Source organism: Chinchilla lanigera, unplaced genomic scaffold, assembly GCF_000276665.1.
Source record: "Chinchilla lanigera isolate Chin_1 unplaced genomic scaffold, ChiLan1.0 scaffold00073, whole genome shotgun sequence".
Classification (NCBI taxonomy): domain Eukaryota; kingdom Metazoa; phylum Chordata; class Mammalia; order Rodentia; family Chinchillidae; genus Chinchilla; species Chinchilla lanigera.
Window position 1 is genome coordinate 12,365,254 of NW_004955474.1, and position 21,491 is coordinate 12,386,744.

Here is a 21,491-nt window from a genome sequence, read left to right on the forward strand (position 1 = left end):
TCGCGGTTTATATATATATATATTTTTTTTTATTTTTTATTTTTTTTTGGTTTTTCTCCGGTACCGGGAACTGAACTCATGACCTTGCGCTTGCCAGGCAGGCGCTTTTGCCGCTGAGCTAAATCCCCAGCCCCGTTTCGCGGTTTATATTTGCAGCCAATTAAAGGTGCATGATAGATATAAAATCTAGCAATCTAAATTCAGAAAAAGTTCTCCTGTCTCTTGCTGCTTGGCTAAGGCCCTTTGGCAATTACAATGCTATAAACTGAAATTTAAAAAAGATATATAGGGGGCATGGTGTTAAGAGTGTAGTCTCTTCCTGAACTAAGTTGTGTCATAATATGCTTTGCAAGTGAGACAAAGCTAACACCATTTGTTATTTTTCTTTTTTATGAATATTAAGTAATTACATGCTCTTTACTTATTGATTGTTCATGCGACATCTAATTGGAGTGAGGTAGTGAAAGTTGCATCTGCTTCCCATTGTAGGTTATGAAGTTCTTATCACAGTGACGCGCGAGCTGTTCATTGGGAAGGCATCTACAAATTGAAGCACAGTTAAAAAGATTTGGCTTAAATGTATTGTTATCTGGGGTTTACAGCCTCATTTATCTGGACTGTCGATTTACTATTGCTTTTCTCCCAACAGAACAGCAGAAACTCTCCTGATGTCTTCCAGTAATGACCAGTTTTGTATCCCATTGTCGCAAAGAAACACCGATGGTCTCCCCAGCATGACCTCCAGTGACCCGAAGACATGTACTGAAGGGGCTGTGTTAAGTTTTCATAACGTCTGCTATCGAGTAAAAGTAAAGAGTGGCTTTTTACTTTGTCGGAAGACGGTTGAGAAAGAAATCTTATCCAATGTCAAGTATGTGAATAAACTTTTAAAAAGACCACTTTGTTGACCTACAGTGAACGTCACAGGTTTTTTTCTTCTTTTTTTTTTTTTTTTTTTTTTTTGGTTTTTCTCTGGTACCGGGAACCGAACTCATGACCTTGCGCTTGCCAGGCAGGCGCTTTTGCCGCTGAGCTAAATCTCCAGCCCCAGGTTTTTTTCTTTTACCAGTGAATTGTTATATGAGTGTTTGTGTTGAACTCTTCAAATTGGTATACTGACACATGCTTTCATTTCTTTCAGCTAAGCTAGGGCTGAAATGATTGGATCACTTAAGTGTGTTTAAATGAGAGGAACTGACATACTGCTTTAAAATGTGTTTATACTATGTTTTGTTTAAGAAACTGAACAATTACTATGTCATTTAATTTTTCCTCAGTAAGTCTTGTATTTTGTTGGAAAGAGGCCTGGCTGTGTGATTCATTGTTTTAATCATGGGGATATAATTGTAACCCTTTGAATATTACTTTCTGAGCCAAATAGTTTGCAGGTACTTGTATACTTTATGTCCTTTTTATTAGAGTAGCAAGAGGTTTGAAATGATAGTACATGTTAAAAGTACTTTCCTTTCAAATAGACCTATTTTTTAAAATGGCCTATTTGTAGTAGTACATAGACTATAACAATTTAGTACTTCCCTTCCATGATAAAGACAGATAAAAATGTTTAAATACAAGACAATTATAATTTAGCTGAAGTTATAGAGTTGATGTACAAAGTGATGAGAATTTAGGATCTAAATCAATGCACTTAATTTTATTTTAAAAGTACATAGTATACCTGTAATCTCAGCCACTCAGGAAGCTGAGGTAGGAGGATCATAAGTTCAAGGCCAATTTGAACAATTTAGGGAGATCCTACCTCAAAATAAAGCCCAAAAGACAAAAAAACAAAACAAAAACCCTAAAAGAACTGGCAATGTACTCCATGGTATAGTGCCCCTGGGTTCAATCCCCAGTGCTGAATGGGGAAAAAAACAACAAAAATTCAAACTAGTAGTTATGATTTTCATTCATTCCGTCTACAACCAGGAAGAACTCAGCCTGGTGTTGAAGTAGGGCACACAGTGGGAAGGAACTGAGCATTTCCGTAGAACTGCGCTACCAGGTATCTTTGCCATTTCCCAGATCTGGCTGATAGGGTTGTGAATGTTTTTGTGATTTCTAGAGAATTGAGACTCTACTTCCCCTCTCTGATATGGAGAAGTGAATTTGGGTTTGGCCAAAATAGCACGTACTTTATTTCACTATAATTACTTATAAAGAAAGCAAGCAAATTTTCCTAAGGCTGAGGAGATGGCTCGGAGTCATTCGACTCCTTGTGGCTGCAGACATACATGGAATCAGGTGTTTCTTCTGTCTTCTTGATGTGTTGTACATGACTGTGGTCTTGTTTTGTTCCTAGGAATCAACTTTCTTCAGCCTTTTGGGTATGGGTAGCAGGGAACTGATGACGATCTGAGAGCTGGCTGGGCTGAGCCAAGAGTGCCGGGTAGGATTAGAAAGGTTTCCATGCGGCAACGCCCTCTGTCAGACTTGCTTCTTATCTCTTTCTTGTGTTGGTTAAGAAATCCTGACTAGAAACATAAGGAGATGAATGGTGAATGCCAAGCTTTCATCATTTGTTACATACTTAGATGAAATTGACTTAGGGGAAACTGATAAGCACTTTGAAAGTGTTCATCCCTTCACGTTTTATGTTAAAAGAAGTAGAAAAATAACATAATTTGAATATGTGTAGATTGAATAGATATAAAATGTGTACGGAGTGAGGGTACATTTTTACTTTGCTTTATTTTCATTTTTGGTGCTGAAGATTGAGTCTTTGGCCTGGAGCATGCTATGCATAGTGCTCAGCCACTGAGCTATAGTCCTAACTCCTCCAAAAAAGGTACGTGCACACACATACACATTTTTTTTTTTTTTTTTCTTGTCATCTTTGGGGTTGAACCTGGGGTCTTAAGGTAGAGAAATCCTGTACCAGTTGAGCTGTACACCTGGTTTCTCTTGCTTATCTTTTTAAGCTAATAGATGAGTGACTCAACATAATTGTTAGCATAAGTGTCAACTTAAGTGTCAGCTGCTCAATGTTTTTATGGCCGGGGATATACCTTTAGGCAAAGGAGGGAGTCCTTATCTTGTGCTTTCCTACCCCCCCCTCCCCCGAACATGCAGTCAGATTCTTTCAGTTTTTACAGTTGAAAGGATTGGTATCTTGTTTACTCACATTTCTAGGTTAGGTATGCATGAGAAAGGTCATCCCTTTTTGGATGCGTTGTTTCCAGTCTTTCTCCTGCCTTCAAATAATTAGAGTCTCTGGAGTATGGGAAGTTGCTCTCATTATCTCATTTTTAATTTGTGTTTGACAGCATCATCACCATTCAAAATAGCAACTGTATACCAGAAAAGCTGATGAGAATATTGATTTTCTTTTTACCTTCCCTTTTATAAGAAGGTAAAGCAAAACTTGACCATGCATATTTGGTTTTCCCAATCTTATGGTTTGGTTTTTTTTTCTGGTACTGGGAATTGAACTCACAACCTTGCACTTGCCAGGCAGGCGCTGTGCTGCTGAGCTAAATCCCCAGCCCCTTCCCACTCTTATGAAAACCCTTTTTCTTATGCTTAATTTTTCTTAATATCCAGCAGTTGAGCTTTCCTTTGCCAGTGCTGAAAATCTGTGGAAAAGAATCCATTCTAAAGCGCAAGGTCGAGTTCCATTCCAGGTACCAAAAAAAAAAAAAAAAAAAAAAGAAGGAAAAAAAATCCATTCCAGGAGACCTGTGGATATTCTGTAAGCATGAGGGAAATTCATCATGTACTTTGGGATATTTTCAAATTATTTAATAATTTATTTTGAAATAATGTCCAACTTAAACCTGTAGGAACATAGCCTTTTAACTCAGATTCTCTGTTGACCTTTCACTGTGTTTGCTTTCATCACTGCGCCTCTTTATGTGCCCCTTGTCATTAGTGATTTTGTGAACTGTTTGAGAGCAGACTGCCTGCACAGTGCTCTTTCATCCCAAATTCTTTCAGCTGAGGGTGGACCCTGTCCTGTATAATCTTTCAGTTGTTTCTGTTGTCCAGTAGCAGCCCAGGGCAAATGTAACTGTTGTGGTGCTCCTCCCAGGACTAACTGACCACCAATCTGGTATTTTCCAGTCTCGAACCACCTAAAATTGATCACTTGGCCTTCTTCCTTCTGCCAAACTTAACCATAATGTCACCATTTTCGTCTTTGTGCTTGATTAGTACTGTGTGAGATGGTTTCATGTTATCCCAGAATTCTATTCCTCATTAAATTCCAACTCAGCAGCCTGAGATAGATAACTGTTGTGTTAGTCACCAACCAGTACAACAGTTGTTACAGGGCAATTTTTAATTTTCATCATCTCAAAATTTACATTCTAGGGCCAGGTGTATAGTTTAGCAGCACAAGTGCCTGCCTGGCAAGTGCAAGGTCCTGAGTTCAATTCCTGGTGCCAAAAAAAAAAAAAAAATTACATTTTACTGTGAGTAAGAAGTATCATTCATCATCCCTTAATTTACTGTATGGACTCATAGATTTGTATTTTATTCAGTAGCATTAAGTAGCATTCCTTTATGTCCTCATTCTTTTGATTTATCTCCTCATTCTTTAGTATTTCCATGACACACAAGAAGTTCCAGATTGACTATGTATTTACCCTGTCAGACCTGGAGTCAGCTGTTCATTTTTGTGGAAGGTGATAAAGTATTCATGAACAGCTGGGTGTTCAGAATGCTCACTGCTATTGGAGTTTCATTGCTTTGAGTCCTTAGTGGACAGTCCTAGGGAACAAGTGCATGCATCTGTAAGTTTGTTAAACAAGTGCCTCCCATGTGCATATGCATGTGGATCTGGCCAGGATGGGTGAGAAGAGCAGTGCGATCTGGATGGTGCACCCACAGCACCCACTATCTTTTCTCTAGCTATCTGCATAGATTAAAACCCACGACCTCTTGTTAAAGCACCCAATTGTTTTGTTTGTTTGTTTCTGTTTTTTTGAGACAGGGTCTTGCCATGTAGTTCAGGCCAGCCTTGAGCTCACTATGTAGCCCAGGCTGGCCTCAAACTCACAGTGCTCCTCCTGCCTCAGCTTCTCAAGTGCTGGGATTACAGGCGTGCACCAACATGCCTTGTTTTAATGCACCAAGTCCAACATAACACTTTGTGTTCTTTCCACATTTCCATATTTGTAACATCTCAAAAAAAGGGAAGAACCTGGCTGTCGTCCTTAATGTACATATTGGCTTGCTCAGTTTTCTTTTTATGGCATATTATTTTCACTTTTAAAAATATTTTTTGTTAGTGCATATAAAAGGTAGGGTTTCACTGTGGTATTTTCACACATGCATAGAGCATAGCTTAGTCCCCATTAGCTGACCTTACACCCCTTTCCTCCTCCTCCCTTAGTCCCTTCCTTTTTTCTAATAATAGTCGCCTGTCTACTTTCATGTCAGTTTTGATTGTTGTTTAGATTCCACATATTAGGGAAGACTTGCGATACTTATGTTTCTGAGGTACATAGTCATTTTTCTTATTCCGTAACATAAGCATCTTCCCAGTGCCCCTGGCTCTATCCCCCCTTTACAGCCTGTATTCTGGGAGCTAGCTGTTGTTGCATGCTGCACAGAACTTCCATTGAGAAAGGGAGAGAAAGGGCAAATCCAGTAGGAATTACTGACATAGAATTTGAGTAATTTTCCTCCAGTCTGAATATAACAATCTTTAGTAAATTGTGGAAATGTATTTATTCAACAAATTTGGAATGCCTACTAAGTCATTGGCATTGTGAATAATAGGTAGTGGCTTAGATATGTCTTCTGTTCTCAGAAATCCTATAATCTGATGAGAGATTTCATGATGTTCTGGTATGACGTGAAGGCTAAAATATAATGTATAATGTTAAAATATATAATATATAATGCCCAGGCCCCCAATACTAAATTGGAGGGCTAGGCTAGAGTTTCAGAAAGTGAAAAGATTGTATGTATAAAGGGAGACAGGTTGTGCTCCAGTAATGGCTTTGACATCTCATCTATAAACAAAACAAGACCAAAGGATTGACCAGTATCCACTAAAAATAATGGGTGTGGCAGGGCTCCTTCTGATAAGTTTCATTTCAGGTATTCACTGTTCAGTGTGCTGCATATTGTGGAGTAGGGAAGTGGAGACCCATATGACACAGCTCTTCTTGGGAATGTTTTGAAGTGTAAGGAGAGAGAACTGTGTGCAGATGCTGTAAAACAATAAACAAGAGGGGAGTGACCTTTGAGTGTAAGGAGAGAGAACTGCATGCAGATGCTGTAAAACAATAAACAAGAGGGGAGTGACCTTTGAGGGGTGATAGCGGGGTGAAGAGTAGGGTGGGAAGACCAGGGAGCTACAGTAGGAGTCAGTGGACTCTTCCTCTTAAGGGCCAGATTGTAAATACTTTCAGCTTTATGGGGTGTTCAGGTGTTTTGACACTACATAAATGGATGAGCTTAGCTCTGTTTTGGTGTTTATGAAAACAGACGCCAGGTTGTCAGCTCTAGGGTGCTGATTTCTGGAACAGAGAGTAAACTCTGGGAGGGCAGTACTTTGTTCTTTTCATTTGCTTATGTAGTTGTTTTGTTCTCAGTTCTAGCTCCTGTCCTAGAGGATTGCTGTGTATATGCATACTGGACACTTAGCTGTTGAGCAAATGAAGATGAAATTGACTGCTGCCCTTGATTTGTGCATTTGTGATTGTGCACTGTTTTCTGTAATGCTTAGAGTCAAAGCAAGCCAAACTGAGGGAACTGTGAAATTTCTGCCAGTGAAGCCTTAATAAATAACAAGCTTGTTTCTGATCATTGTTGAAGCAATAACTAGGTACCTATTAACATAAGATGCATTAAGGGCTAAAGATGAATGCACTTTGGAAGTTTACTCAATTATTAGTAGCATGTTTTTGTGTCAGTCTTGGAGACAGAAGGAGATCGCCAGAAGACTAAGAGATATTTTCCGTGTTACTGCCTCCTCCAGACTTATTGAACTCTGTCTTTGATGTTTCTTTGAGAAGTACATTTCCCCTTTGCCTTCCTCAGGCAATGTGTAATTGTGACAATTCAAGGATGAGAGGTAATAAATGCTGAGGTCCTATTTTCTTTATACACCGTGGTGAAGTGACACTAAGAAGTTTATCACTCAGGATAGTTGTGTAATCATAGGGTTGGCCTTTATGGGAATCATAATCTGAGATTAAAATATCGGTCAGCTCTGATCTTTCATTTGGAATAGATGCTGTTTTCTCTGTGGAATACTAACTTAAAAGTTCTGAAGAGACTAGAGAGAAGCACCAGGATTTTGACTGGGCTGAGTCAGGCTTCCGTTTCATCATGGCTGTCCACTGGCAGTGTCCCTTCTGTAGTTTTTGTGTTTTTTAATTTAATTTAATTTAATTTAATTTAATTTTTTTTTTCCCGTACCGGGAATTAAACTCATGACCTTGTGCTTGCCAGGTAGGCGCTGTGCCGCTGAGCTAAATCCCCAGCCCCCTTTCTGTAGTTTTTGTCCTCCTTCCTATCTGCCCAAGTATTCATTACTCTCATGTGTCTACTTAGTTTGTTTGAAGCATAACTTTGTCTGTTTATAGCTGTATATCCTCAAAGGGCATCCCCTCCTGGAGTGATGTCTCCCTTTTCTAAACTGAATAATTCTCAGCTCACTTAACAAGGAAGGAAATGATCTGTCTTTTCTAATTGATAAGACATTTGTCTTGAGTGATAAGAACTGTTCTTATCCTCTGGTGTGCAGCGTTCTAACCTTCGGATTTTTACTTAAGATATGTTGTTTTTTGGTCCGATTAGATCACTATTTCTGGTACTCTGTGAATCACTGATTGCATAGAACTTGGTGAGGCAGCAAGTGAGGCTATTTGAGAATAATAAGCATTAAACATTACTCAGAGGCTGTTTTGTACTTTACACTGTTGTGTGGAGTAAGGATGGTAGGACTTCATGAGAATCTGTTATTTATTTCCAGGATTTATTTTTGTTGCTGGGAGTGAACCCCAGGGTGTTCTGCATGCTGAATTCTAACTCAATTAATGTAAGCTATATTCCCAGGCTAATTTCAAGGTCCACTTGAAGGTTGGATGTATCATTTTCCAAAAGGCATAAGTAGTTAGGAGAATAAGTGATAGAGGAAGCAACTGAGCCATCTTTCTTACAGATCCTAACTATTGACTGACATCCTTTGTATACCAGCTTTCTATTAATCATCAGTTCCTCTTTTTTTTCTCTTTAAGAGTTGGTGCTTACTTTCTGTCCACAATTTTCTCAGCCTTCCTGGATAGTCATTGTAGATGCTAATAGAATTTCTTTTAAAATGGAATAATAAAACAGTATGTTTTTGTGTTTACAGTGGGATCATGAGACCTGGCCTTAATGCCATTCTTGGACCGACAGGTTCAGGCAAATCTTCGTGAGTATAAATAAATAAGCCTTTTCTGTGCAGTTTCAGTGTGTTTTTGAAAATGATTTTTATGGGCTAATAACATAGCTCAGTGGTTAAGTACCTGTGTAGCATGTAGAAAGCTCTGGGTTCAATTTTCAGCACCACACAAAATTGAATGTACATACTAAAAATGACTTTTACGTGAGCACATGTTCAGTGAGCATTTGCTGTGCTTGTTCTGTCTGGTCCTAGGTACTGTGGGTAGTGTGCAGTTGAGCCAGGTTCCGGTTTTGTTTCAAGGACCGAGAAGTCTGATTAGCTCGGCTTTACTAGTAGGACATGATAAAGTGATTGGCATGTAGCAGTGATGGCTAACCTTTTGGAAATCAGGTGCCCAAACTGCAACACAAAACCTACTTATTTATTGCAAAGTGCCAACACTGAAATTAAACCCAAATAGTTTTGTGCTTTGTTTTTGTTTTTTTTAGAAAAAACAACTGTACATTAACATCTTTTGTCTTAAAAAAAAAAAACCATAATAACATGCATGCCATAGCTTCACCATCACTGGCATAGATCATCTGGCTATATTATGAGCCAATAGAGAAAGGAAACAAAGGGATAATATTAAAAGTGGGGAGATAGAACAGAAGGTAAGGTTGAAGGTGTGAGTTTTAGATAAAGGACTATTTAGCCTGGGTTGGCACCTCCCAAGTCAGGTAGTAGGAGGGTCATTTGGGATGTTTGTGCTGATATGCCAATGATGCCTTGCTTTAATATTTTTGAGATATATTCATATAATTATATGTATATAACTGCATAGCTATAAATAGGTGTATATATATCTTGATGACTTAATTTTCTAACTTGAGCAGAATTTGGATTCAATGTGACTAAAAAGTATGACCTGTGTTGAATGGAAATCTCCCTCAAAATATATGTACTTTTATAGGCTGTTAGATGTCTTAGCTGCACGGAAAGATCCACATGGATTATCGGGAGATGTTTTGATAAATGGAGTGCCTCAGCCTGCCAATTTCAAATGTAATTCAGGTTATGTGGTACAAGTAAGTATCAGTGCATTGGTCTTTTAGGTTTCCTGTTTCTATATGGGTAAGTGTCTTGGCTCGTAGCTTAGTGTGCTTCCACATGATTATATGATACGCTCATAGACGCAACTTTCTTTAAACCAGCTTTACATGATCTTCTGTTATGTCCAGGGTGGTATTAAATGGATAGGCAGAGATGATGTGGAATATGACCCCTGTAGGGTAGTGATATCAATTCCAGCTGCTGTGTCCTTTTTGAGAGACATCACTATTTGTCCTTTTCTGCCCTTCTTTTACCTTTCTCCTTCCCCTAGCTTAGAGAGATGTCCTTGGCAAATCCCTGTACACAGCAGTCTGTTAGTAGCTGTAGTATTACCCGGGACCTCCTTGGGTGTGCAGGATGGGAGTGGAAATGATTCCATCGGAATCTGCAGCTGTCTGTACGTGGAGCCCCTGCAATCTGTAGACTCAAAAGATCACCATTAACTAGAACTTTATCATGGGTTTGTTATTGTCATGGAATAAAGTGCCTATACTAGAGTGATGATCTTAGAAGAGATTCAGTATGCCTCAGTAAAATGCCATTTTTCCTTAAGGATGATGTCGTGATGGGCACACTGACAGTGAGAGAAAATCTACAGTTCTCAGCAGCTCTTCGGCTTCCAACAACCATGAAGAATCATGAAAAAAATGAAAGGATTAATATGGTCATTAAAGAGTTAGGTCTGGATAAAGTGGCAGATTCCAAGGTAATGTGGAAAAAGCTTAGCATCATAGCCAGGAAATAGGAACTCCTGTATGGATAATACAACGTTATTCACAAATTTCCCATAATGTGTGTGCTCAGAGTGGTTGCTTTCTGTCATGATGAGAAAAATGGAGTGACTACATAATGTGAAGGTAGAAATTAAGCTGGAAAACCAGTCTCAGCAGTGGGTGGATCCTGGGAATGGAGTGAGGTCTAAGCTGGACAGGGTACCCATGCGGCCTTTTCCATGTGTCCTCCCCCATGCTTGTGGTTCATGCTCAGTTGGTACCTTTTCTTTCTGTTTTTCTTTTCTCACTTTTAGTGGTTCTTCTCCCTCTCTTCCTCCAGGGACTTTGTTCCATGGCTTTTTTGGGGTATGTTTCTAGAACTGATAAATCTGAAGAATCCAAATAGGAACAGTCAAAGTGTTCTTGTTCTGTATGTTTCACTGTGCTGTAATTTGCCTTCCCAAATTATATTCAGTCACATTAAAATTTCATTTGCGTAGTGTTCAAGTTACTTTCCTGTAGATTTCTTTTGGTATTTTTTGTTTCCTATCCCTTCTCTCTGCTGCCTTCCCCGACTTTTTTGCTAATACTAAATTTCCAGACTCTTACATGTAGGATTTCTCTTAGGTTTTAATGATACAGATGTGGGCAAGAATAAGAGGGCAAAGTGACTCCTTGTGGGAGTGATGGTGCAGGATCACCAAGAAGAGAAAATGAGGGGAATGAGTGAGCATGGACATTTTGCTGAGTAGACATTTGGAACTTTGGAAGTGAGCTGTTGAGATTATAATGGCTGTGGTTAACCCCTGCAGTTTCCCCTTCTGAAACACAGTGGAAAACAGGGTTTCTACTAGCTGCTGCTTCTCATGATATTTGCTGACAGTCTTCTAAGTAAACTAATGTTTTTTGCTGAATTTTATGTGGAAGAATTAACTCTAGCAGGCTACCATTCACTACTTATTTTTCTTTTTTGAGTTTGGTTTGGCTTTGTTTATTCACTTGACTTTATCTTTCCAGTAAGGTACTTTCTTTTACTGTATTAACCTTTTTCTTACTTGCAGTGCTGGCAAAATGAACTGGGATCCTCATACATGCTAGGCAAGTGCTCTGCTGGTGAACTCTTAAGTGAGCTCTACCACCTTCCCTGTTCTTACCTTTGCAAGTTGCTTGCTTGGATTCCCAGGGGAAATATAAAGAGTCAGATTTTGACTTCTTAGAATTTGTACAGTGTAATTAATTTGAAAAATTTTAGCTTTTATAGACTTAAAAATAACAAATATAGTCTGGTTATTATGATATAATTATCATAAAATTGTTAATGTAATAGTATGATTACTGATACTGTTTATCTCAATTTTTCAGTTGCTAATATCTCAAAATTGCTACAGTTCTTTCTTACTGAAGTAGTTTTTTAAAAGTTATACAATATTTCACCCTGAATACATGTTATACATTTGCAAAAAATAAAAATGTGAGGCTGAGGGTGTACCTCAGTGGTAGAGCATTTGCTTAGCATGTGTAAAACCCTTGGTTCTATCTCTAGGACCAAAACAAATAAGCAGAAAAATGAATAAAGAATAGCACTGCTTTAGTACATTACTATTATCAACTAACAAGATGAACAACATCTTCATATCATCAGTTATGTGAAGCCCACATTCAATCACATTACCCAGATTATCTCCAGATGTCTTTTGTGGTTTAGTTGTTACTAGGGCAATGGGTAGGTCTTGTTTTTTTTGTTTGTTTGTTTTTGGTAGCTCTTGATTATTATTTCTTTGGAGATTCTTTTTGTAATTGATTCCCACTTCGAACCTCCATAAAGCCTTCCTGTGCCTCTCACATCACAGTGACATTGACTGGTTAACAGGATTGAGCCAGGTTCCTTGTAGAATATCTTGCCTTCTGGATTTGTGTGAAAGGATGAATCAGGAATTCTACAGTGAGGTAGGGTGTAGGCAGAGTCAGTTTGAAATGTGTTACAGAAATTGAAAAGGTGTTATGGTGCGGTGGAAAGTAAACATTCTTGCTCTAAATCCATCTTTTTCCTCTTAAGTTTACTTGAGGACTTTTGCAAGAGGCAGTGAATGGTGTGATCAGAAGACTAACAGCTTACAACAGATGCTTTTCCTTTTCTACTCCTGTGTTTATTTACTATTTTAGACTGTGATTTCACTACATCAGGGCCATATCTTTGTGTTTTACCTTAAAATGAAACATTGGATATGATAAGGAAGGTACAGAACTATAAAAAGCATGGGCTTCATGTCCAGTTTAGCTTTCCGGCAGCTCTGACCTGATCCTCAGTTTACGCATCTGATACAGGAGGAACTTCCTTCTTCTCTCAGGTGTCCATTTATTTGCTGTTCAGAATAATGAGGGTAATGAGGTAAAGTATCTCACATGGGGCTGGCACAGGAAAGTTCACAGAATGGTAGTGATCATGACTGTTCCTGTTAGTGATGGTAGGACTTTGTGTTTTAGGTTGGAACTCAGTTTATCCGTGGTGTGTCTGGGGGCGAAAGAAAAAGGACCAGTATAGGAATGGAGTTGATTACGGATCCTTCTATCTTGTTCCTGGATGAGCCCACGACTGGACTAGACTCAAGCACAGCAAATGCTGTCCTTTTGCTCTTAAAAAGGTAAATGCTATTAGAACATTGTTCCTTCATTTATTCAATATAAATCATTGATCACTTCTGTATACTAGGTGTTCTTGATGCAGAAGATTCCAAAGTGAATAGCAGAATTTCTTTCTTACTCTTAGAAGAAAGCAGTCAATAAAAAAAGACTTAGCCCTCTTAAGAGAAAGATGAAACATAAGCCCAGGGAAATATGGCTCTAGCAAGGTAGAACTGTTTTAAATGACAGGAGGATCAGTGAAGACCTCAAGCCTGTAATGTGGTCTGGGAGGGAGTGAGAGAGACCAGGCTGGATGTGGCAGGAGAGAGCTCTAGTTGGAAGGAAGAGCCAGTGGCACAGGGCTTAGCAGACCTACTATATGTGGGACATCAAAGAGGACAGAGGGTAGAACCCAGTGTCTGAGTGGCGTAGAGGTTGGCTAGTGTACTGTTATAATAAAATACCACAGACTAAGTGGCTTAAAGAACAGTAGTTAATTTCTCTTACAGTTCTAGGAGGCTGGGAGTCTGAGCTTAAGGTGTTCTGGGGTTGTTTCTTCTCAGACCTCCCTCACTGGCTTGTAGATGGCTGTCTTCTCCGTGTGTGTGTAGGTAATCTCCTCTTACATGGGTACCAGTCAGATTAAGACCCACTCAATGGCCTCATTTAATCTTACTTGTATGTTTGAAGATTACCTCCAAAGGCAGCCACATTCTCAGGTACTGGGGGTCAGAACTTTCGCACGAGTTCTGAGGAGGGCACAGTTCAGCCTATCACAGGTGGAATAGGATGTGAGGTGGATTTTGGTTGGTGGCAGATGACATGGACCTCAGAGCCTTCTGTGAAAAGTATGGCTTTTACTGGCCCTGAGGGACATAGGGGGCATTTTCAGAGTTCTAGAGCAGAGCATGGGCAGCTATGGAGAGGCTGTACAGTAGACATTGGTGAGTATGAGGATGCCAGGAAGGAGGTTCTTAAGGGGTGGCAGTGCCTTGACCAGGGTGGTGTGGTGAGGTGCTGAGAGTGTGTGTGTGTGGTAGGGGGTTCCGGGCCTGATTTGAAGAAAGAACCAACAGAAACAGCTCAGGTATTGAACCTGGAGTGTGATGCTTGAGACAGTGACTCCTAAGATTTGGGGTCTGAACAAGTGCAAGAAGGAAGTAGAAGAAATAGCATTCCTTTTAATCAAGAAAGACCATGGCAGGAACATATATAAGAAATATTCCCAAAGGCTATCTGCCTTAAAACTAGTAAAAAATAATTCGAAACTGACAGAAAAGCCCCAAGAATGGTATAGTGGAAATCACACTTCCTTCACCCTGTGTTCCTCAACTGTTACTTCTGTTTCATTTGCTGCCCTCTTTACTCTCTCTGTTCTTGCTTACATGTTTTTTTCCAGCATTATTCTCCCTCACCCTAAATGTACTCCTGAGCATAACTCTGAGGAGCCAGGACACTGCGCTGCGCCACCCTCCCCATGAGGAAGTCACCTTCCGGGCTTCAGCACCATCCAGTCTGCGGGCTCTAGCCAAGTGTCCCCAGCTCTTCCGGCAACGTCTGGGTCTTCTCTAGAAACACATCTTTTCTGCATTATTTTCTAATGTAGAGGAATTCTGCACTCTTCCCCTGTCTTTCATGTCCTTGTAAGTCTTAGTGCATTTCACAGGGTTAAACCTTGGCCTGAGTGCATCCTGGTGTTCGTGAGTTGACTCAGCCCAAAGAACACTGTATCACACCCTGGGCTGTTCCCACCACAGGTTGTGTGAACCTTGGTCATACGATCCTGCTGGTCTCTCTGGTGTGACCTTGCTGTTTTCCCCTTGTAAATGATAAGCATTTTGTGGGGGGAGAATATTGGTCATTATGCCCGTGTTCTGTTCTTCATCACGTCTCTCCCTCTGGTGTTAACATACAACAGTAAGTTCTGTTTTTGTGGCTGCCTAACATAAAATAACTCACATGTTTGTGTTAAGAGGGTTTTTTTTCCCTTCTCTGGTCATTACCCATTTGCTCAGTAGGGTATGATTGTTATTTTTCTCTATTTTAATGATGAAATTAACCCTGATTTTTCCAGTGGAAACCTTTTTACTATGCTTTTTTGTTCTTTTTATACTTCCCTGTTCATTCTGTGTCTCTCTATTTCATGGTCACTGTGCTGTACTGGTCTTGCGTGTACTTTTCCTGCATTGGTCATGTGTGTAAGAGCTCTGGTTCCTTCGGGTGTCTTTAATGCTTAGAAACCAAGATCTGGTTGCTTAGTGTGCTCACTGCTACTGGAATGTCACTGCTTCTAGACCCTGAGTGTACAGGCGTAGGAAATACAAATATAAGTGCACATGTGTGTATTGGAGAAATATACATCTATGTTTTATTTTGAAATGTTGATTTCATATATATGATTTTATATATGTGTGTGTATATATATATATATATATATATATATATATATATATATATATATATATAAAAATTATAGTTCTCCCAAAATAAGACTGGGTCTTATATTAATTTTTGCTCCAAAAGACAAAATAGGGCTTACTATAAGGGGATGTCTTATTTTTTCATGTACAAAAATCTACCTTTATTCAAATACAGTCATGACCTCGTCAGGTCATCATTCAAACCCGAAGTTCTGGCCTGAATTTCTTGTAGCTCCATGTCCTGTAGACCCATGAGTCCCCATCTCTCAGTCCAGCTATCCAGCTCTCCTTAAACGAGCACTTGCTCTCCATGCAGCTGCAGGCGGTGCACTGGCAACACAGCTACCAGTGATTTTATCCCATGAATGCTTCACCAAGTCACTACCTTTTGCAGGTGAGGCTCAGAGCCCAAAGTTTCCATTAAATCAATTGTTAATCAAACACTTCAGAGACAGGAGTCATGACAAAAATGATAGTGACAGTTAAGAATGATGGTCTACACAAAAGCAATGAAAAATAGGTACCAAAATTCAGAAAATGTTTCTTATTATTTCTTTTTTTTTTTTTTTTTTTTTTTGGTTTTTCTCCGGTACCGGGAACCGAACTCACGACCTTGCGCTTGCCAGGCAGGCGCTTTTGCCGCTGAGCTAAATCCCCAGCCCCTGTTTCTTATTATTTCTCATGAGTGCATTAAGTACATCCATGACAATACACAACATATTGAATTATGAAGATTCATATTAGGCACAACCCATGTTACAGAGAGCCCTTCTGGGTCTTCATCTCAGCCCAGGAAGTTTATATTTGTAATCCCATGGGAATGTTACTGGAATTCTAGCGAGTTAATTCCAATCTTACCACGTACAGTGCAACCCATGATGAGAATGAAGACACTAAGGCATATTTGTAGTTATGGAGAGCCAAGGGGTCCTAAGTCCGATGACGATGATGGCTATCAGGAACAAAGGCCTTGACCCAGCGCTGAAGCTGGGTTTTATTAATTTGTGAAGAAAGGAGTGGCTTGAGGATGAGTGACTGAGAATGGTGGTGTAGAAGCTTAATCAAGCGACTCAGCAGGGAGCCAGGGTCCTCACTTTGTAAACGTCTTCATCCTGTGCAAGAGGAGGGCAGGGAGATGGTATGAGTGCTCCACCCACCCCAGGGCGGGTAGCCTGCATCCAATATAAGGGAGGAAGAGAGGCTTGCTTTCTCCTCCTTTCTGCTGTCTTCTGCTGCCTTAAAGTGTTACCCTTATGCCATGCCACCCTGTCCTGCAGCCCGCTGATTTTGGACTGAAAAGTCCACAAACTGAGCTAAATAAACCTTCCCTTCCTTAATTTTGGCTATCAGTTATTTTGTCTCAGCAACAAGAATAAAGTAACTAAGACAGATGGGAAGTAGGTGAGCTGGGCTAGGTAGAAGATCTGCAGTCACCTCTGCAATATGCAGAGAAAAGGATATGCAGAAAGAGTAACCTGTAACACAGCTGAGGTAGTATCTAATGTTTTGGGGTCAGTGCTTCAGCTCTGATGTGTAACTTTTTATGCCTGGGAAGCCATAGCCTTGTATCTCTAGGCACAATCTCAGTAGACAGCACTGATTAACATTGCTTAAAGCCAATTGAAGGGATAAGGAAACCTCCTAGCTGTCTTGGTTACTTTTCTCTCATTGCTGGGACAAAATACCTGACACCCAAAATTAAGGAAGGAAAGGTTTATTTTACTTACAGTTTGTGGAGGTTTCAGTCCATACTTGGCAGATTACAAGGCAGAGTGGCACATGGCAGAGGGCTACAGCTCATGGTGGCAGAACACAGCAAAGCATCAGGCACGCACACAAGGGAGGAAATGGCCAGAAGCACCCTCTTTCTCTCCCTTACATATGCAAACTGTCCACCCCAAGGCGGGTGCAGCTCTCACATCCATAATCAAACTGTATAAGCCTGCTCCATGACCGCATGAGGCTTTGGGGGAACACACAGACACAAACCATAACACTAGCCAGTTCTCTACACATCAGTACATGGAAATAGCACCAGGTTCAGACAAAATGGAGACAGTTTCTCCTTCTTCAAGGAGAGTCGCCTGGGTGGTCCTTCATACCATGTCTATTTCTTATCAAGTGCATATATTATTTGTGTAGTCAATCAGCAGTAAGTTTCAGGCTCATCTGTTTACCTTTCTCGTCCCTGAGTTCCCACTTGGGCATTTACAAATTATTAATTATAATTTATATTATCATTTATTTAAAATATTAATGTTGATAATATTTATATTTAATTATACACTAATATGATTTTATAATTCAGTGTGTCCATCGTGTGTTGCAGTGGACATACTAAAGGTGTCTGTCTGACAATCTTTCCTGGGGCTTGTTTTGGGGATAAGGCTTATTACAGTGTTATGAGAATCTGAAAAATCATGCTAGGGCTTATTTTCCAATTAGGTCTTATTTTCAAGAAGGTGTGAAAGACGTGTAAAAACACATATTCACGTTGTGATTTTCTTTTAGTGTGTATATGTTAAAAGCCCAAAAGTCACTAATAATTCTAATTCCAGTCTTACAACTTGGTACCTTTGTATTACTTTTAGCCTTTGCCATTTCCATGCGATTTCAGACAGTAAGAGATTTGGCTTTCACTTTCTCAAGTAATTTGACTGTTTAATGCAGCCAATCTTCAAATTGCTCTAACCGTTACTCTTGTGCACCACTTCTAGAAGCCCCTCTGCCCCATTTTTTTTTTTTTTTCCCTAGGTAGGATCTCGCTTTGTAGTTCAGGTTGGCCTTGAAGTTGCTATGTAGCTCAGGCCTTGAACTTAACAATGACCCTTTTGCCTCAGCCTCCCAAGTGCTGAGATTACAGGCATGTGCTACCATGCCCAGCTTGCCCCATTTTTTTTAAGCTCCCAGAATTTTACCTTCATGGCTGCCCACCTACACGTGCCCGCAGGAACAAGACTATGCTAGGAGAATAGGAAGATGCCTATGGATTTAGATGCGTTAGATGTCATTTGCCAAGTTAATTAGTTGTCATTTAGATGTCATTTGCCAAGTTGTGGGTCTAGAGTTCAGGTCCTGCTACAGAACATATTCATGGTATTTTTATATATGTAATTATGTTGATGGCATTCATTGGAGAATGATGAAGCCGTACAGAAGACTATATTTTATGTTTTGCACCATGTAGCATGCCAGCAACCCCCACCCCATGCAGACAGATTTGAACCATCCTTCTCAAGCTCCGCTGTGCATACTCCTCGCCTGCAATTAGTTGAAATGGAGGTTCTGTCTCTTTAGGTATGAAGTGGAGCCCAGATTCTCCATAGGAGGCTCTTAAACGGTGGTACTGACCCTGGTCCTCAGACCACTCTTTAGACAGCACGCCTCTCAGGCAACCCCACTCTTTGCTTTGAGCCCTTTATCCGATCCCTGTTGTCTACCAACTAATGTTCCCTGTTTTGAGTGAAGGGTGCATCATGGGCCTGTTTTCCTGCAGTGATTTTCATTTTTTCACCGACACCAATATACACCAATCCACCTGTGTGCACACATATGCACACGCACACATATACAACCCTTCCTCTGCTAACACTGACCTTCTTGTAGTTACCAAATAGACATTTCATTTCAGACTCTGTTCATCTTATTCTTGTACCATGAGCACTTTTTCTCTTAGATTACTCATTTTTAGGCCTTTTGATAGTCTACTTACATCATCATCAGATGGACTTAGAAGTCTCTTTGCTTATAAGAAAGCCTTAGCTACACCTAGTTCACCTTATATTGGAATAATTGATCTTCTAGTCTGGTCCTACCATCTGGACACACTGCTAGCGTAATAGCAGGTACTTATCAAATACTTAAATTGAACTGATTCTTCTCATAATACACTCTCAATAAAGAATTTTGAACTGTGAATTTGGCTTTTCTTCTACCTCTAAGTAGTAATTCCTGTGGAAAGATAGTTTAATACAGCTTCTGCCATGAATTGACTAGAGATTGAATCCCAGGCTTGTTTCTTAGTAAGTATGACTCCTTGGACAGTTGATTGATACTTTAAACCTTATTTATAAAATGGAGGAAATAGCAATATCAGAACAACCTTGAAAAAACTGAAATGAGGTTATCTCTAAAGCATTTTCAAAGACATAGTAAGTATATGCTAATATTGTACTACTGGGGCAGAAGAATGAAATCTGGGAGCCAGATGACCTACGTGATCAGTGGGAATTGTTCATCTTTTGTTTTAATATTTAGTCCATAATTAATTCTTAAATTTGATTGTGCTTAAAGATTACCTAAGGTGGCTGTTAAAATATAGACTGCCTATACCCCTTGCCAGAGATTCTAGTTCAGTGTCCAGGAATCTACATTTTTAAGTAAACATTTTAATGTATTTTAGACTGTTGGTGAAACATACTTTATTTAAGAAGCCCTAGACTTCTGTGTGTGTGTGCTGGAGATAAAACCTGGGGCATTGTGCATGCTAAGTATGTCATCTAACACTGAACTATGTTCCCAGCCACCCTAGTTTTTTAATAAATGTATTGAATTTATGTTTCTCCACTTATCAAATAGGAAGTATAAGATGAGGTGAAAAGGTAGTAAGGGAAAACTAACTGAAATGAACTGGGAACAAATGACCTAACAATAAGACTGCATTAGATATTTTATAAAAAAGTACAAAGTTCAGTTATTAAATGATCTGTTATTTTCTCTCTTTTAATGTAGGATGTCTACGCAGGGACGAACAATCATATTCTCCATTCATCAGCCTCGGTATTCTATCTTCAAGCTGTTTGATAGCCTCACCTTATTGGCTGCAGGAAAACTAATGTTCCACGGTCCTGCACAGGAAGCTTTGGACTACTTTGCCTCAGCAGGTACGGTTGACTTTTTTGTGCAGTTTGTCCTTTGTTCGTAGAGTCCTGGGAGATAATTTTTCCTCATTTTGCAATGTTTGCTTGCTGTGTAGGTCTCTTTCCATTTCCTGTCCCATTTGAGTGTGCATGGGTGTTTGTGTGTATGTATGTTTCTCTTTCCCTAACAGTTCTGTTAATTAACGTAGTGGACTCATGGCCAGTTCTTCTGTCAGATTAACAGCTTTGGAAAGGCCAAGTCAAAAGTATCATTGAGTTCTTGAGCATATAACTGGTGGTACATTATCAGTTTTTTCCCTCACATGATCTTGCTCCACCTTGACGAGGGCTCATGGAGATGCTTCTTCATTTTCTCGTAACGCTAGCTTTCAGATTTAGGCTGTGAATGGGTGCAAGTGACTTATTAGTCAACAGAATAGTGGCCAGTTATAAATCTGACCTCGATGGGCCAACATTCTGTAATTTCTGGGCTAACTGGTTCTTTTTACTTACTTTAGATTTAATTAGAGGATTTTTTTTTTTCTGTGACGGTTCATGTAGTCTACTTCATTTTAGAGATATTTTGGTATGATTATAGATGTGGTTCCTCAGCTCCAAATACAGTTTTAAATATCCACGAACTTCCTTAATTTGTTTTTATTTAATCTCTCTCATTTAAAATAATCAACAGGGGAATGAGTAGGGCAGAGGAGATGAACCTCAGGCCAAGTTCAGATGACTGTGACACAAACAGTTGAGCTCAGAGTGTGGGTGTGCTGTGCTGTCATCTCTGCGGAGTGCTGCTGTGGGGATTCACTTCTGTTTGGAGTTCTGGCAGTGTGACAGGTGATAGTTGGGACCTGTGGATTTAGTAGGTGGAGAAGCTGTCATTACCGATGTAGGTACTGACGCTCCAGCATTTCCTGCGGGAACTCAGGGAGCACAGTGCACTCAGACATTTAATCTTTTTTTTCTTTGTACATAGACTTTGATTTTTTTGAAGAAGTACAGATGAGCACCAGAGTGTATAGTGCATATATATATATAATATATATTATATATATCATACATATAGGTACATTACACACATATACATATAACACACATATTTAAAATATATATAGTATATGCATTTTTTTTGAGCCACAGCCTCAGCCCTTTTTTATTTCTCTTGAGAGAGAAGTCATGAAGTTGCTCAGGCTGGGATTTAACTTGGGCTCTTTGTGCCTCAGCTTCCCAGAGCTGGGGTTATAGGAATGTGCCACCATGCCTAGCTAACGCCATAGCATTTTGATTCCTGTTTGGGTTTTATGATTTGTCCTCAATAAGAATTTTTTTTTTTTTTTTTTTTTTTTTTTTTGTCTTTTTGAGACAGGATCTCGCTATACAGTTCAAGCTGGCCTTGAGCAGGTCTCAGGACCTCACAGAATTAAGAGGTCAA

At 39.6% G+C, this 21,491-nt stretch overlaps 1 protein-coding gene across 1 annotated transcript in view; it reads left to right on the forward strand.

The window, feature by feature from the left end:
* Positions 1 to 649: 649 nt before the first annotated feature.
* Positions 650 to 21,491, forward strand: part of Abcg2 (ATP-binding cassette, sub-family G (WHITE), member 2 (Junior blood group)) — a gene marked incomplete at its 5' end in the record, with an annotated part of 42,813 nt that continues 21,971 nt past the window's right edge. Inside the window, 6 exon segments of the mRNA XM_005401452.2 lie at positions 650 to 871; positions 8,312 to 8,371; positions 9,297 to 9,411; positions 9,990 to 10,142; positions 12,634 to 12,791; positions 19,923 to 20,074. Of these exon segments, the coding sequence (XP_005401509.1) occupies positions 669 to 871; positions 8,312 to 8,371; positions 9,297 to 9,411; positions 9,990 to 10,142; positions 12,634 to 12,791; positions 19,923 to 20,074 (841 nt within the window).